This window comes from Ornithodoros turicata, chromosome 5, assembly GCF_037126465.1.
Source record: "Ornithodoros turicata isolate Travis chromosome 5, ASM3712646v1, whole genome shotgun sequence".
Classification (NCBI taxonomy): Eukaryota; Metazoa; Arthropoda; class Arachnida; order Ixodida; family Argasidae; genus Ornithodoros; species Ornithodoros turicata.
This window is the reverse complement of record NC_088205.1, coordinates 60,595,246-60,613,831: the sequence shown is the minus strand read 5'-3', so window position 1 is coordinate 60,613,831 and position 18,586 is coordinate 60,595,246. Positions and strand designations below refer to the sequence as shown.

At 46.5% G+C, this 18,586-nt stretch overlaps 1 protein-coding gene across 1 annotated transcript; it reads right to left on the bottom strand.

Moving 5' to 3' along the window:
- Positions 1–2,232: 2,232 nt before the first annotated feature.
- Positions 2,233–17,204, bottom strand: LOC135395897 (cyclic nucleotide-gated cation channel alpha-3-like). Its single transcript, XM_064626984.1, has 5 exons — positions 17,025–17,204; positions 10,281–10,430; positions 6,484–6,620; positions 6,189–6,412; positions 2,233–3,698 (listed from the first exon to the last, which is right to left on the bottom strand). The coding sequence occupies exons 1-5, from the start codon at positions 17,202–17,204 to the stop codon at positions 2,233–2,235; spliced, it is 2,157 nt and encodes a 718-aa protein (XP_064483054.1).
- Positions 17,205–18,586: the final 1,382 nt, after the last annotated feature.

Sequence of the window (18,586 nt, the reverse complement as noted above, 5' to 3'; positions counted from 1 at the left end):
ACCATGGGCGATATTCACGTCACTGAGAGGAACAAACGGCTCGCGACATAAACTTCATTGCATCTCGAATCATATATTAGTAATACTGACTTATGGAAAGCAAAGACACGGCAAATAAATGCGGCAGCGTTTTCCGGTGGTGCCCCCCCCCCCCCCTCGTCAAGAAACCTGCCCCGGACGTCCCCATGACGAGGCCTTTCGGTACAACTGATCAATTACCCTGTTGTGTAGCACTGATTTTAGTGCTGCGCATAATTATATGATGATGATGGTAGGAGAAAAAATATGGAGATGTGGACCCGCTTACCGTGGGACAATCTACTCCAGGTCTAGGAAGAAAAAAAAACCTTCTTAAATTGTATGTTCCTGATTTTGCAGTTTTGCATCATGTAGTTTGAGTTTACTTTCGGTTTACGCAGTATTATGACTTTATTTATGAGGAATACATTTTCCTCATATACTCGTAAAATTTATGCTGTTCACTATTCCCTATCCGACCAAAATATTGGTTCATTCTGCTTTATGTTGAGCAATATAGCGTGACTAGAACAACTGAATAGCGTTTTGCGTCCTTAAAATTAATCGGCATTAACCAAAGAGGTGAATAGCTAACTAAACTGACAGCCTGGAGCCGTAGGTTGGATTTTAAACAAAATTCTGTTCCTAGGTGCGCTACATGTAGGTGTTGAGCTGTACCTACGGTCTACCTTCGGTCTACCGCAGCTGGTGCCCTGGCATTCCAACACGCGAGAGTGCAGAACAACCACGTCCACTTCGTCGCTTAGCGGTGCCAAAAAGATCGCGCTCCCACACCTGCAGCTCCGTTTTATTTCCCCCATAGAAAACGAAGTTATGTACAATATATACAGTGTTGCCAACGTGGCTACCAACAGTAGGGTGCCGTATGTAAAGTTTTCGTTCAACACAGGAAGTTTTCTAGTCTAAACAAGAGGAGATATCCAGTTTCAATTTTACGGGAGCATGAACATGGGGTCCCTGCACCTTTTCTGACGTCACACGCCACCGAAATAAAAGAATTTTGAGAACTGCTAAAGAGATGCTAAAACATATTCAGCGAGTTTATTCCCGAGTCACTGGCTTTGGTGTTTTGCAGAAGGAAAAAAAAAAGAAGAAGAAGCAAAGAAAGGCAGGGTAAAAATTGAGAGAACACGCATGCAGCAGGCGTCTTCTTAACTTTGAGCCGGCGTGCTGCGGAGTAGTGCAAAGTTAATGTACACTTAACTGTGGATATTTTTTTTAGTTGTCCTTGTAGATAATCTGATTGACCTCTGAATAATTCTTTGGCTTTCATATGGCCTCCGACTGTCGCTGGCCGTGTGACTCCGACTGGCGAGTGTTTTGTGCCAATGTACTCCCCGTTGGGAGAAAGCATATCTTCGAGGAGCACTGAGGTGACTCCCATTTTCGTTCCTGTTTCTCTCTCTCTCTATTTTTTTTTTTTCCGCAACGTGCTCTGCAACCAACAAAATGAGCTCCCGCGAAAGAACGACGAACGCAGGGGAACAGCGCAGAGGCGCGAGGCCTCTCTGTTTTGCACATCTTTTAAGAGTCGTCCACTTTTGGGAAGAGCGTATCGGATAATGAGGGGAGGAGAAGGGTGACGTGGTGACGTCACCTGTCAGGGACGATCATGTGGCTAGTGACGTAGACCGGTGCAGCTCAAGTGCAAATAAGCAGCGCGTGAGCCGAGAAGAAAGAAATAGATGAGGGCGCGGGACCTGCCGACGTCACGTGCCGGCCGTCCGAGGCTGCTTTCTCAGACTGTTTTTGTAAATTTCATTGCGCAGTGACAAAAGACCGCACAACGAAACTATTTTGCATGGTGACTACTGATGGACAGCTCGACGAATGAAACAGGGTTTCGAACCACGTCAAATGTCACCTCAATGCTCCTATGTGATATCCGAAATCCTCTCCCGTTTATGTGCCTCGTTTTCGTTCATCATCATCATCCTGCTTGCTCATAATCAAGAAATGAAGGCAACGTTATTTTCTGCCACGTTCCTGTCGTTCGTTTTACGCACCGCGCTATACATATTGCAACAAAAAGTCTTTTGGAGACGTATTCGTAGCACACACACCTCATATACATCGAAAACTCTGGTTCACTCAGTGATATCTTGCATGAGCCATCCCGCTAAATGTGGCGATCCAGCTTGCTTGCAAGCTACGCTAAGACGTTATCACAGCAAAGTTCACAGTTATGCACTTCTAACTATCACGCCGCTGCTCTCTGACCCCGTAGTAAGACTGTCGACGATGGCTCACTGGGTCATCATCCTCATCAAAACTGGTAGGTATGTTTTCCACCTCCGAATCGAGTTTGCCTTCCAGCTTCGTGATTCGCTGCTTCATTTTCTGCTGGAACGCTGCGTACTCGGCCAAAAGCCTGGCTAGTCTTGTCTGCACGTTGTCCAGACACTTCTCTAGCCTTTCACACATGTTCCTCAAATCTTCCTGTTCCTTCTCCGCAGCTTTTATAGCATTGTCATCTAAGAGTCCGTCTCGACGCAGTATCTCTCGGCCTCTTTCAATCAGCATCTTCTTGGCTTCTGCATACTCTTCTAGCACGATCCACAAGTCCTCCTTAGAAAGGCAGAACAGGTCAGAGTAACCAACACTCCTCACGTTTGCAGTTCGTCTGTTGCCTGTCTTATTCCCGGAAATGTTCAAAATACTAAGTTCACCAAAGACGCTGCCATCACTCAAGGTAGCGAACACAGTACGACCGTCGTCGCCGACAACGCTTAGCTTACCGCGCTTTACGATGTACATTTCTTTGCCGACATCCCCCTTCCGACAGATGTAGTCACCGGGACTGAATACCTGAAGTCTCAGTTTCAGCACCAGCTGGACCAGAAGTCCTGGTTCACAGTCCTGAAAAAGTCTCACGCGCTTCAGCGTGTCTAAATGCACGTGAATGGCTATCTCAGCTTTCAGCTTATCAGGCAGCATCGACGTTATCTTATCTTCATCTAAAGACTGTTTGTTTGTCCAAAGATAGTCGAACCACTTAATGACCCTGTTCTCTAGTTCCTTGCTAACTTTACGAAACTCCATGTACTGTTTCACACTGTCCATGCGATGCTGAAAGTCAGCCCTGGCGGCGTTCATGTTGGTGATCATGCTACCCACGTTGCCGACGATAGTGGCAAAAATGAGCACACCAACCAAGAAGTCAATTACGACGAACAGGTATTCCGCATCCTTTTCAGGAATAGGCACTTCACCAATCGTAGTCAGTGTTAACGTGGACCAGTAGAAGCTGTAAATGTACTGATGTCTCAGAGTGCTGTACTCCGGTATGCTGATGTTCCTGTAGACCCAATTGTCGGTGCCGAAGCCTATGGCATAGCTAACGGCAAAGTAGAGGCACGCGTTCCAGTGGATTATCACCAGTATTAAGAAGATGAGCTTACCGATTCGAAAGGCATATGGAAAGTTCGTTCGAGCTTCAGTCCTGTCTGAGAATTCTTGCATGCGGTAGGCCCTGAATAGGCGGTTAAGACGAACAATGACGACACACGGAACTTTCACATGACACTCGACGCCGAAGAAAAAGTAAGAAATATCAGTAGGGAGCAAGCTAAGGATGTCCAGCTTGAAATGCAGTGATGATGTGTAGTTCAGCAGCAACTTGCGTGTGTTGCGTACCAAAAGGCCTTGTTCGAGGTAACCTGCGAGATTAGAGCTGCAGTTAGGTCCGTTACAAAGACACCTTGAACCGCACACCAGACAAAGGTGGACGCGACATGGATTCCATGAAACACAATCAATCGCAATTTTCAGAATGCGTCTAAGCACAAAATCTTTAATTACTACTGCTGAAGCAATGGCACATGGTCAGAGGCTAGAGGTCTGATAAATTTTCGGTAACGCTCCCTCCCAATGATAGCTTATGCAAACTGAGACGTGCAGCTTCTCTTTCTGATGTATGGATCAGGGTCAATATGAAGATAGTGGTTTACAAATGTGGAGCCGAATAGTTCATTACAATTACAGCTGCTAAGTGACCACGTTGTACTTTATAAAGTACTTTGGAGAAAGCCACTTTCTTGAGTAGGAATCAGCACTGTAGGGGCATCCAGCCGGAAGCGATGAAACAACGACAGGTAGTGATAGCGATGCAGGCTTCACAAAGAACATGTCTCGGTCTATCCTGCAAAGTGAGTGGCCGCACAGTATAGTCCTTTCACTAAAGCAGAGCTCCTGCATAGCCTCTTGTTCACAATGACATGCATTAACCGCGCTTTCAGAACTTCAGGTTTCCAAATGATGAATTATGTAATACGATGGTAAGGAAACGGTGAATCGCTACCCAAGGCATAGCACACCGGATTATTCCCATCCGAAAGCTGGACTGCAGTTTCTGAATGAACGGAAGAAAAGTGGTCTTCTCAGGGGTTATGTCCATACACCTCGTACAAGGCCACCACGAGATGATCACAACGCGGTCACCACGTCAACAGATATCTCAAGTCCGGATTGCAGTGTTGACACTGCTTTATTGACGCCCAAAGGTAGATGTCGTCCGCATAGGAACTAATGTCTACACCACGAGGAAGCAGTTGAGGTAGAAGCGATGGAACGATGTTGAGGGCTCAGAACTCTGTCTTGAGACACCTGTGACAATTGGATATGAAACACAGAAAAAAAAGGGGGAGACTGGTGTACCGAGGAGGGGAGCAATGAAAAAAGGAGTGACGTTTCGAGCGAAAGCTCTTCTTCAGCCTAGAGGACCGGAATGAATAGACTGGAATTCCTCATTCCAGTCCTCTAGTCTGAAGAAGAGCTTTCGCTCGAAACGACACTCTTTTTTTGTTGCTCCACTCCTCGGTGCACTAGGCCCACCTTTTTTCTGTGTTTCTTGTCGTGTACCTGGCAGCCCTTTTTGGCTTTTCGTACAATTGGATGTGACAGAGTCTACGTCGCTAACGCGATCCTTCCGTGTCATTTAACATCATCGCCGAAGGGTGTAGCCAATGTAGCCGCCATCTTCATCATTCTCATCGTCATCGACGTGAACAGCAGCAGCTTTCGCGAGCATTCCAATCTCATATTAGTCATTGGGAGTATATTTACGCGTAAGGTGAGTCCGTCCACAAATGTGTGGCTACACATGCCATAGCATAGGACAGCGGATAATTTCAAGCACCTGTGAGATTTTAACGTCCACCAGGAATCTCCGACACACAGTGCTGGAAGCAATGTTTACCTCCCCCACCTTGCTACAATCCTCGGTCGGTCCTACAACCCGTGATCTTGACCTTTATTCACAGGTCCCACACGCATTAGCTACTGCTTCTTACAATTCATAAACTGACACTGCTACCCACAGAGCACAGATCCATTGTTGTTCTCAAAAGTAGCAGCGCAATCCTGATTGGTCGCAGCCACTTAAGCCGCGCACAACGCACTTGATGAAACGATAGACGGTCTGAGCGTCAACTGGCAGTAAACACGCAAAGGAACACACCTGAATTCGACAATGAAGCCCAAAACCTGATATATTGAGCAAGGCGAGCCAGATAACGACGAACAATACACCGTCACCTACAGCTTTTTTGACTTGAAGACATGACCGAGGTTTGATCACGACCCTTTAAAATGCGTCAGACGGATTAAGGGACAGCAAAAAAATCCAAACTATGACTTCCAGGAGGCCTTTCTCCCTGTCCGACCTTGCCTGAGGTACGAACGAAGATCCGGAAAAAACCGTCTGTTTTGCGACCACAATGTAATGTACCCCTTTCCATGATTTATCTGCTTCCATGTTCACATGCGTGTACTAATGGGCGGAAGGAAGGGATCATGGGCTACCCACTACGTCTTGGGAAGGCTGGTTTCAGAAGCACTCTGACGGCGTCTATGTAAGACCTTCATATGCCGTGTTGTTCCTTCAGCTTTGACATGGAAGGAGTAGAGACAGGTGCCGTCGCTTTTGCAGTGTCCGGATTGGGTTGTGCAAAAAGGCCCACGATGTCCTGTACCATCAACGGCCATGCGAAAGCTGCTGGTGCTCACCTTTCGCATCTTTCTTGTGTTTATGCTCCCGAATAATACTAAGTCTCGTCTAAACGAAAGCAACATCAGAAGCACGTCGTGTAATGGTGTACCTATCTTGCTTCTAGATTTACTTGAAAACTTGAAAACGTTTCATGCCTTACCTGTCCTGGCGTGCAGGAGCATGTCTAGAAGGTAGATACCGTCACTGATGTAATCAACGACATACCAAGCAACAGGCATGGCATTGTGAAGTTCCCAGAAGACACTCCTACCCACGATGACAAGGACATTGTAGAGCACGGCAGCACTAATGACGGACAGCCACCGGTAATGGAATTTTTCCGACGGATCAACGACGAACGCCTGCTTGTGCTTCTGGAAGAAGCTGAGTGCATCCACAGTATAAATACATGTGCATGGAGCACTTCCTGAAATCGATATGGTTATCACACTTGCCTTTGCTTAGTTTGTTGCTCTTTTGGAACATCTGCGGCATCATCTCCCATTTGGCCCATTGCGAATTTTTCCAGGAAGGAGTCTGGTCGGTCGGGCTCTTTCGGCTTCTTCTGTCGCAGTGCCCATTTTTTAAGGCCCTACGCAGGGACGTATCACAAATGAATTGCAGCAATTTTATTTATTAATGTTACACTCAATGGACAGGAAAGCTTATGTGTCCTGGCAGTGGGATAGAAAGGTCATCGATAATTCGCGTCCGTTAGTTCTAGCGAACGTTTCTTGTACATGGTCCTAGAAAACTCCAAACTGTAATACCAAAAGTGGAAACAACCCTTCTTTGCAGGGAATTGTTCTTTTGCTTGTATTTTACTGGAAACAAAGATAGAAAGAAATGGATGCAAAATATGCCAAGAGGCAAAACACCAGCCTTCACTGTACGTGCCAAAAAAGAAAAAAAAAGGCAAAACGAAAGATCGTCTTAGTTTACCAGAGCGTGTTCACTTTCAGTGGTGTGAGCCGTAATTTCACCATTAAACAGGAGCAGCAGAAAATCAGACAGACGTCTGCTTCCACTTTCAGATGGGATGTCGCAGACGTCGTCAGTTTGTTAAAGTGCTTTCCTTTTGTCATTTTGCAAGGCGAATTTCTCGTTCGCGACATCACTTGTTTGAAGGAATTCTTCTAGACGGAAAATGTTCTTTTCTCTTGGTAAAGCCCAAGCGCTTTAAATGCGATAAGCCGCTACTCAGCTTTCTTTCTAATGAAATTGTTCGTCGAGAATTAAATCCGGTGAAAAATACTTTTTTTTTTTGCTTTGAATTTCTCTTCTTTGCTTTTGAATTCTGGTACAAAACTTCAGCAGCGTCAACGGGAGTCATAAATCATCATGCTTAAAATGTAATATCTGATAAAGCTAGTTCCCATTCCCTACCGAATGAGAACAGAAACAGTTAGCATTTTTATTACTATATTTAGACAATTTGTCGAGCATTAGATTTCATTTCCTTCTACTAAGTTACCCGTAAACAGCACATAGTCTACTATACAGGGTGTTTCACGAAAATCCCCCGGCTGAATAATTCGTGAACACGGGGCGCTATTGAAGAAATCCCTTTTTGGTAAAGATACTTGGGACGTCGGCCATTAACCGAGTAGTGAGCGGCTCATTTGCATGCGTTCAGTAATTAGATACACATCTTAACTTTTAACTTTTACTTCGCACTCTTACAGAACCTCTGTATCACGCATCGAGACCTTCAGCGAAAAATATTGCAAGAAAAAAAACTCAAGAAAAAAAAACGCCGTGATTTTTCCGAGTAATTAATCGGTTTCGGGTTACATATTTCTGCTCTTCAGATCAGCTATCCGGCTATCAATTTCGTGTTCATCCGCCTGGCTGACACACGGGGGTGACGGAAGATAAGGACCAAGACCGGTCATCACGGACCATCATGCCGGATGACAACGTTTGGACGTTCTCTCCTTGGATTTGATAAGTATGGGAGGCGTACGCCGTTCTTTCTTTCTTCTTCTTTCTTTTCTTTTGTTTTTTGTAGCAATGATGCCGTACATAAGGACAGAAAGAAAAGCTCCGCCTCCTGTCTTCAACGAATCGGGCGAGAACGTTGTCATTCCGGATCATGGTTTGCTAGATGCGTGCTACGTGATGTAGTTAATTTTTAAGAGTGTACCCACTAGTTCACAGCGCTGGCGGCGCATTCGTCATCATCCATGATAGGAGCACGCTACCTCACCTACGAAACGACAGAACCGGCAGCGCTGTTTACCAGTCGCTTTGAGAAGGAATATCAAAGCGTCTCTTGCGGCTGTTCCTAATCTTCCGTCGCCCCCGTGCGTGAACCAGGCGGATGGACACGAAACTGATAGCCGGATAGCTGATCCAAAGAGCGCATTGGTGCGCTGCTCCGCGCAATAAATATGTAAACCGAATCCGATTAATTACTCGGAAAAATCACTAAGTGTCGATGCGTTTTTTTTTTTTCTTGCAGTATTTTTCACTGAAGGTCCCGGTGCGTAAAACAGAGGTTCCGCAAGCGCGCGAAGTCAAAGGTAAAAGTTAAGATTTTTATCTAATTAGTGAGGGTATGCAAATGAACCGTTCACTACTCAGTTCATGGCCGATGCCCCAATGATCTTTACCAAAAAGAAATTTCTTCGATAGCGCCACCTGTTCACGAATTATTCAGCGGGGAGATTTTCGTGAAACACCCTGTATGGTGCAGCAGAAAAAGCACATAAAGAAAAAGTATAAATGCGCAGTCCACTAACGAAAACAACACAACAAATGATTGTTTTACGCAATGTTAGTTAACAGGTTTGAGGTTTACCTCAGAAACAAAAGCACCAACGGAAGATAACTTCTCAGAATAACGAAAGCGAATGCAGTGAAAACATAACTTGAAGGTTTGTGTCGTTAAAGGATTCGCTATCACGCTGAACTTTCGACAACTAAAGCGTAAAATAAAGCTCATGGGGAGAGCAAATGGGTTCGTCCATCTGAATGGCACGTCGCAAATGTGAATTGTTAGCACGCGGACGAGCCTAGGAATTTAGTTGTTAAGGCGGTGCTATGGGATAAGTCGAGACACACTTTCAAACGGTGCAGGTGCAAGTTTTACGGCTCGCGTTTCGGTACTTCCTCCACGGAAACACCCCATAACCACGTTACCATGCATTTTGTTGTCGTTCTTGTTCCCCCAGCAGCGCACCTCTCACCGTAGCGCTAAGGGCGGTACATATTGGAGAATCTGGCAAGGACGCTTTTTGACGTCGCACAATTGGTTGAGTGTTTTTGTTCCTCGGACCGGCAATATCCTTACAGGAGAGGACTGTTTCTAATGTTTTGGAGTTTTAAGGGTAGTCGGCAGTGTGGAGATATTGCAAGGAGACCCATGATATGCACATGTATGGTAAGTTGCCTGTTTCGTACGGCTTGCCGACATATTCCCATCGGCATAGATCCAAGCATGAACGTAATTACATGGTGCTTCCTACGCGACATGCTATAGGTTATTTCTCCGAAGTATGAGATCATCGCTTCGGCTCTTAGCGCCGTTGTCGTTGTTAGTCCTTTGGGAGTCATCGGCAGTACGAGGCGTGTACGTGTTTTACTGCAAGGACGAGCGCCGTTCAGGCAGCTCACCTTTGTCAAAAGTGCGCCGTCATTGGTCGGTTACAGTATGACGTTTTCTCCTTTTCCCAGAGAGGGAATGTCGCCATACTCTCATCATCCGGCGTCTGCTCTTGCACCGTATTCCATCAAATTGCACAAAAACTACGACAGTAATTCGCATAGGATTGTCAGTACCATGGTCACTGATAAACAAGGAATAAAATTTCACCGTAGTTTCAAAATCGATGGAAACGAAGGCGACCGCCACCTTAAAAGTGCGCGTAGTACAAGGCAGTCTCGGCATCTGGAAATAGCTACATACACGCAGGCATCCCAGCTCGGCACCCAGTCGATGCCGCTGTATGTAAATTACTTATAAACCGTGCGCATAGTATTAATTTTCCTAAAGGGACACCAGGTCGGGTTGATTTTGAGATCACAAATGAATTCCGGTGCGCGTTGAATGTACATGTCATGCAAAATTTATTTCAACTGAACCTCGCAATTTTTAAATAAACACGAAAAACGAACAACATATTCATAACCCGGTTCCTGTTCTACGGTGAGGTAATCATAGGCCGACGTCACTACTGTGTGTCACCGAGATGGAAGTGATTCAGATGTGACCAAAGGACGCAGGTAACGCAGCGATATTTTGACTTACCCTGATTCTGTTGATGTATTTTGCAAATTTTGTGTCGGCCTGTGACTCCTGGTCACTTGCCATCTGTTCGATGCGGACGATCTCAGAGCACATGCTGCTGCGGTTGGATGGTGATGGCACTCCGTTCTCTAGGAGCTCCAAGTCGGCAGCCTGAAATGCAAGTGATACAGCTATACATCGACGTAGTAAAATAAATTAGGAAAGTTCGTCAACAGTTGAACCCCACTAGTTCGCATAAAATCGTGGCAGGAAATAATTTATTGCGCTCGATGCCGGTATTAAATATTTCTGGGCAAGATTAATGATAGCCTTTTTGTATTTCGCTATGGATCATCCTATAAAACATATGAAAGCATGCAGGAAGATGTTGAACGTGCGGGTTAATTTGAAATGTGACAAAGCGAAGGAGACACAGAGGGGAAAATACACCGCTCGCGTGTTCCGTAACATTTTGTCGGGACCTGTACATGCTCAGGGCAGCAGGATCCGGAAGCGTACCCAGATGATTCATGAGTTTCTATGTGTACGAGAGGGGCAACAGTTATTGTTTCCTACATTGAAATCATGAATACACTATTAGTACACATAGAAATCATGCGCATGTCTTAGATACTTTTTTCTTTACGATCGTACTTGTACTACGAGGATCGCTCGCGCATCGTGAATTAATAAGGCATTATTAAGGCACAATAATCATGCATATTAATAAGGCATGTGCTGTTTATGGGCAAGTTAATAAAGAAATCAAATCAAATCACATCAAATTAAGATAACCGTTTGGATAGGTCAGATTTGGTATCATCGCTGATTTCGCTACCAGCTTACATCTACTTTTAACACGCCCGTAGTTTCATGTCAAGCCAAAACGGCTGTGACCCCAAGTATGGCGCAGAGCAACCACCATAATCGTTTTTCTTCTTGTTCTTTTATTTTTTAGCTGGCACCAAGGGCTTCCGCTGGCATATTCAATGCCTAAAATCTAAAGTGAGTTGCTACAGTCATCGCATATCGACTGTAGACATTTTGGCGCAGATTTGCACTCGACTTTCATTATGTGTGTTTTTCAGATACTCTTCAGCAATTAGGAGGGCACAACGCACGAAAGATTTCGGTTCCATACGAGAAAACTATCGCGAATATCTCTGTGCTCTTCCGGGCATGGCGCCAAATACATGTAGCAATGACAGTCGTATTGAACGAAAATATCGGATACCAAAAAAGTCGGACCCCGCTCTACATACCGCTGTATTCTGCTTCAACCTCGAAGGAGATCTCCTCATGCGTTTCATTGATCGGTTTCAGCATCGGTATCCGAAAAGAATCTCCGTTACAAATTTATGGCAACGCTATCTCCGTATCGTTAATGATACCGGTGCTTTTGTTGTGCCCCAAACTTTTTTTTACTGGTCATATAGCTGTTACTTTTGTGCATTATGACTGGTCCGCATAACGCAGCTGGACGGGAACTTTCAGCGCCAGCTATTGCTAAAAGACAACTAAGGTGTCTGACGTGAAGACGTCTGTAAGTTCGGTTTGGTAGCCATATTAAAATTTACGATGCAACAAAAATAATGCCGAATTTCACGACGCGAAAACTCGGTGACTAATAAATTGATAGCAACCAACCGGCTAAATCCAGATAACTTACACGTGTAAGATTCTAGCTAACAAGATCATTGCTGCAGCTGAAGCAATCTCTTGGTGTGGTGTGCGCGTGCGAGAGAGACGGAAATATAGGGGTACGCGTCCCTTGCGGGCAGTCGACCGCGCGAACTCGTGGAGCTAGGACGCCGATCTATTGTCGTTGGAAAGCGTTTGAGAGGTTCTATCTTGGCCTTCATCGATGTCGGGTTCAACAACAAACAACATCCAATATTTTATAAATTTGCAAAGTTGAAATATCGCCAGTATGTCGGCCAGTATATGAAACTAAAATATGATCAGAATCGAAGCAAAAGGCAATCAGAAGAAATGACGGCTCGAGAGGAATCCAGAACGCCCCCAAAGTCCAGCACCGAGCGCTACGAGAGCGCCGAAGAAGATTAGCGGCACAGGCAAACGCGACTGCCGGCGTGCACAGCGAGCCCTTACACTCTACCAGCGGTGCAACTTGTGCGAGTGTGAAAGTGACCTACACAGATGATGGAGTACATCCGCAGGTGGGCTCAGCACCGTGGAAGAGCCAGAGCCGACCAAAGCAATCGGAGATCGTGACGTGTTCATGTAATACACTACGGCGGCCGGACACGACTGAGCCTGTTTACTGCATCTTTTTAGTTACAAAAGCCGTCTTCTCCCAATTCGCTGTGATATAAACTGAGTGCTCACGTAAGCGAGATTTCGATGTTGCAGATTTCGTGCAATTACTTTGTATTTTCAGCTAAAGTACCGGGTAAAGTATCGCGGAACTTTTTTTGTAACGGTAACGCTATTCCGTCACATTAAAAATTCACGCCTTTTCGCATCCGTGTGAAGTGACAGCAATAGCTCTATCGTCCATGCGCAACAGTTCGCCCAGGGATTTCCCTACACCGGACGTGAGTCCGGCGCAGCGAATTACATCCTGTGCTGTTAAACTTGGGCTGTAGGACAACAGTCATGCAGATGATCGTACCATGCATTTGTCCAAAATCATTTGAAAGTGACTGTGCAATGCATATATTGCGCGTATCATAGGTCGGCGAATTCATTCATGATGGCCTTCACCGACTTCATTCACCTCATAGAGAACGATGTGATGTTGAATGAAGGGCATGATGTGATGTGAAGTTGAAGTTGAATGAGCGGCATGATGTGAAGTGAAGTTGAAGTTGAAGTTGAATGAAGGGCTATGATGTGATGTGAAGTTGATGTTGAAGTTGAATGAAGGGCTATGATGGGATTTGAAGTTGAAGTCCGCGTGATGGGTTTTGAAGTTGAAGTCCGCGTGATGGGTTTTGAAGTTGAAGTCCGCGTGATGGGTTTTGAAGTTGAAGTCCGCGTGATGGGTTTTGGAGTTGAAGTCCGCGTGATGGGATTTGAAGTTGAAGTCAGCGTGTGTGAGTTTGGAAGTCGAAGTCCGTGTGTTGGGTTTTGAAGTCAGCGCGATGGTTTTTACGGGGAAGTCAGCGGGATGGGTTTTGAAGCTGAAGTCTGCGCGATACATTTTGAAGATGACGGATAGGTTTCGAAGTTCTCATAATAGGTTTTGAAGCCGACAATGTTTAGTCGATGTCTGACCTTCACGTGTCGTGACAGTTACTTGTGCGAACGCGTGCGGAGTGAATGGCAAATGTGTATTGGAGTGCACCAAGCGAACATAAACGCTTCGCGTTTCGTGTCTGATGTGGGCGTATGGGCGTGACACTGCAGATGCCTGGCGGACTTCCTCCCCCCCGTTGTTGTGTACCGGCGGTCGCAGGGAGGGAAAGTGTTTGGAACGCGTTACTCTCTGGCGTAGTGGGGCGCGGAGGGCAATGTCATGTAGCCGGGGGCAATTGTATGTTGCGAATGTGAGCGGTGGATTTGATCGAGATGCGATTTGGCGTTCTGCTGTCGCGCGGTCTGCACGTTGCGGTTGTTCTATTTGACTCATTTGCTCGCCTACAGCTATAATGTGCGTATATATATATATATATATTGGATGGGTTTGGATTTGAGCCTCCGCCTTCGGTCGCGTACGCGCGTTTTACCAGGCGACTGTAGATTGCTGTCGTGCTGATGAAGTGTGTTTTATTAGGCTTATTTTGTGTCTTCTTAGATTGCTTATTATTCCTTTGTGTGGTTGGGATCCAAATAGGAGAAGATCGGGCTGGCATCGTTTTTGTGGACGTCTTTTGTTTTAAATGTAATACACAGAGGTCACTATAGGTCTCTTATTTATCTGAGGTGCATAGGTCATGTCTTGGGGAATTATGTGTTCGGCATGCATGTAGCATCCATCGGACACAAGTGTTCCATCAGAGCACGCAGCTGATATATCTTAGATATTCATAGCCAATAAAGTACATTTAAGCAGAGGCGGGGAAGTTAATTATCACCCAAAAGTTGCTACTTACGAGTTACGTCATTAAGCTAAATATGTAATGAAGTTACAACCTTCAAGTTATCAAAATGAAATTAAGTGAGAAATGAAAGTTCTTGCTACTATGCCGAAATTAAGTTGGGAGCGGAGTTCCGAATATACCTTGTAAATTGGGCACAAAGTGAGAATTGGAATTCCAAGTTCTGTGAGTTCCCATTTCCGCGCACATTTCATAGAACCTTGCCAGTGGCCTTATCACCTTCCCCGTAAAAAAATGCACTCCACGCACACCAACCGAACGCTCTGCGACCTAACTCAAAAGCACGCCGGAATTGCGTTTGCGTACATCCAGTGCATCGCGCTGCAACAAGGCGGAGCAGACAGGCTGCTGGCGCCGCGCACGTGCAAGAGGCGGGGTCACTGTCGTCGGATTTTTTAGCAGCAAAATAAAAAGAAAGGAGCCCGCGTTGTGCGTTCTGCCTGCTTGGACGAGAAGCGAAATAAAAATTGCTAACTTTGCTCATGATACTTTTGCGAAGTTACCTCAAAAAGTGACTAACACTACACTCAAGTGATTATGATGAGAGGTTGTTTCAAATATCAAATAAAAACAGGTAAGAGTGGGAATTGTTGTAAACTGTGCCGACACATATTTATTTAGAGATTGTGAGAAAGGGAAAGAAACTGTTTCATGGACTGTAAGTTGGTGGTCTTCCGAGCTCATTGCAGTCTTCACTTCAATTTCCGCCTCACATTCTGTATGTATTACATGTGTCCAAACGCCTCGGTCGTTAAGAATTCACTTAGTGTTCGTCCGTATATACCCTCCTCGGAGGAAGAAGAATACAATGTGTTACACTTCTCCGAGGAGAGATTCTCAGTTTTTGGTGTCAGTGATTTATCGAGACCATGATACATCCCTGTGAAACCCCCTGCAAAAAAAGGGGGCTTGCCGTTTCAGCTGTAATGACATGTCGGTAATTATACGTGTAAAGCTGTTATCACGTAGCTGTAATAATGACCACGCCCCCTGCTTGGGATTCCGGATAAACCACTGCAGTGGTGTATTGCATGAAAGAATTAGAGTAAAAACATATGTCCAGCGAAGGTGATTACAGGTCGCTGAATTCGTTCATGACGGCTATTTCCAGTGTCAGTAAGCATCATGTCACAAGAACTCATGTAATACTGAGTGGCTGGCCACGATGTATTCCGATGCCAAAGCTAATAGCCGAAGATACCCCCGCGTCACGAGTGAAAAATGGCACGGCGGAAAAGCCGGACGTACGAAGCCACATGATCGTGCAATGTACCGGCAGACACGGCGATCGTACGAAGTCATATGAACGTCCAATGTTCCGGCAGGCAAGGATGTCGTACGAAGCCACATGAACCTGAAATGTGCTATGCGCTCACTTAGCTGTCAACAACGGGCGCAACATTGTGCAACAACCCTATCGCATAAGCAACATACCTCCCGCCGCCGTTCACATGCGACAGCGGAGGTCAAACGTTGCACCCCTCCCTTTCCTCCTTTCTTGGTGCACCCTGCTTCCAAGCCCAACCCAGAGCAAGGCGACCGCACCCTCCAAACAGCATACCCCTCCTCCGCTTACGATTTCGCCCCCACTACCAGGAAATCCACGCTAACAGGGGCGAGGAAGACGCGAACGTCGTAATCCTCCAGCAGCGAGCAGCCGGGCACACCAACGTAGGCCTTCGTTGGTATTCAACTTCAAAACCCCATCAGCGGTCACCCGAAGCCACATGAACGCGCAATGTGCTATGCGCTAACTTATTTGTCAACAACGGGCGCAATATTGTGCAACAACCCTACCGCGCATGCAATACACCTTCCGCTGTTCGCATGCGACAGCGGAGGTCAAACGTGGCATCCCCCCCTTTCCTCCTTCATCGGTAAACCCTGCTTCCAAGTCCAACCGAGTGCAGGCTGACCGCGCCCTCCAAATAGCATACCCCTCCTTCGTTTACGCTTTTGCTGCCACTACCGGGAAACCCACGCAAACACAGGCGAGCAGGACGCTAGCGTCGTAATCCTGCAGCCGGGCACACCCCACGTAGGCCTTTGTTGGAGTTCAACTTAAAAAACCCCATCACCGACTTCAGCACCCATCATAGGAATTCAACTTCAAAACCCCATCACAAACTTCAACTTCAAAATCCATCACCGACTTCAGAACCCATCATAGGAATTCAACTTCAAAGCCCCATCACAAACTTCAACTTCAAAATCCATCACTGACTTCAGAACCCATCATAGGAATTCAACTTCAGAGCTCCATCACAAACTTCAACTTCAAAATCCATCACCGACTTCAGAACCCATCATAGGAATTCAACTTCAAAACCGCGATGGGATCTGAAGTTGAATTCTGATGATGGGTTCTGAAGTTGAATGATGGGTTATGATGTGATGGATTCTGAAGTTGAAGTTGAATGATGTGATGTGATATGATGGGTTCTGAAGTTGAAGTTGAATGATGGGTTATGATGTGATGAATTCTGAAGTTGAAGTTGAATGATGGGTTATGAAGTGATGAATTCTGAGGTTGAAGTTGAGTTACGGGCTCGTGATGTGATGGTTTATGACCGTGATGTGATGTGGCGGGCTTTGCGGAAAACTGACCATGATGTGATGTTGAATGAATTCTTAGCAAAATGCCAACCTATGGTTCGTTCTCCCACCTTCATCTCTCGGCGTCGGCTTCGCGTTCCCTAACTTTCGAATCTTCTTGGCTTCGTCTCATCGCAACCGCGTTGCGTTCCTTCACTGTTGCGTCATGTTGTCTTCGCGCAGCCAATGCGCGTTGGGCCGCTTGTTGGCTCGATATGGCGTTCATGCCGTTCGCGTGCTGCAACTGGTGCGGCAGACGGTGCACAGATCTCTGTGGCCGCCTCATGGCGTCTGGTGCACTGACAGCGCTCGCACCACTTGCACCTCGTTTTTTTTTTCTTTTTATCGACTCTCCGGTTTCCTGCTGCGCCAACTAATGGCGCGCCCAATAAAACGCCAGGAACCACGCAGCGGCCTTGACAAAAGTTCACTCATACAGCTATCGCTGTAAAAGGAAGTATCTATATCCATACTTCACTACTCTCTGCCAAAGTAACGAGTATCGGTATCGCTATACCAATTTTCGGTAACGCGTGTGCTGCTTGGGACTGGAGAACACTGACACACTACGAAAAACGCCACGCGAGTCCATGTGGATATTCAGCGTTTGCTCCTCCCCGCATAGTTGCGTGTCTGTCGTCTCTGGGAATAACGCCAGTCCGTGTGACTGGTCTTCCGCCTCAGGTCTCTCTGGTCCGCTCTGGTCTCCCTTCAAATCCGCGTATTGAGCTTTCGCATTTGGTCCGGGATCTTTCGCGGTGGAGGGAGGCGAAAGGGAGCCGGTCCTTCATATTTGGAGAAGGGCCCCTTGATAACGCGGTCCGCCCCTGGGTGGGCCGTGTCTTTGAACGCGCGGCCGATAACAAGGTCGTCGGGGCAGTACCGCTTGCGGTGCTGTTCCGGGAAGATATTTTCCTGATCTTCCGCCTCGATGCCAGTACACGATAACTCGAGCTCAAGTTCATAAGCTCATGCTTGATGACCAATACACACAACTCATAAGCTCCTCAAGGTGGGTGGCCTCGTATTTGGCCAAACGCGGGTCCCCGTGAACGCCGCACGTTATTCGTGTGACTTGTACGTATCTACCCCCGTACGTCCCGGACGAATACTTCCTTCGTGCCCTCGCGCTCCGTTTGGAAAAGTCGAAAAGTTGGAGAAGATGTACTCGAAAGACAGGCCAATGATCGAAAATGGACACAGAGTTGCATGTATGCAAATGAACGAAAATAACCAAGTCCCAAACTTCATTAGGATTCATGATCACCGTGTCACCTGCGACTATCCAGGAGTGCGCCATTTTGCAGCAAGTGCAAACGCGAAGGTCACTACCGGGCCGCCTGTACTACGCCGTTTTGTTCACGTTGCTCAAGATTTGGCCATCAAACAGAAGAATGCGCCTCGCAATGTCATCGATGCAAAGGCAGCCACGCTACGACTGATTTCATCCGCAAGCGCACGTTCGCTGACATTACCCGACAACCAAAACCGCCGTCCACGACAGCAAACGTGGACCCAGCTCCGTTTGGGCCTACCAGCGAAGTCTCCACTGTGGTACCAACTCCCCAAACTGACCAACAAGGCGACGTCCCAATGGATGAACGTGAAAGCTTGTCTTGCGATAACATGCCACGTGAGCAACTGCCGAATGAGGCAGAATCCCCTCCG

Bases quoted from the DNA above. Each gene is read 5' to 3' on its own strand.
- LOC135395897 (XM_064626984.1), bottom strand. From the start codon at position 17,204: ATGAGGCGGCCACAGAGATCTGTGCACCGTCTGCCGCACCAGTTGCAG. The intron at 6,621-10,280 runs GTAAGTCAAAAT...GTCCCTGCGTAG, and splicing joins AATACATCAACAGAATCAGG to GGCCTTAAAAAATGGGCACT. The intron at 6,413-6,483 runs GCAAGTGTGATA...GGATGCACTCAG, and splicing joins GAGCAACAAACTAAGCAAAG to CTTCTTCCAGAAGCACAAGC.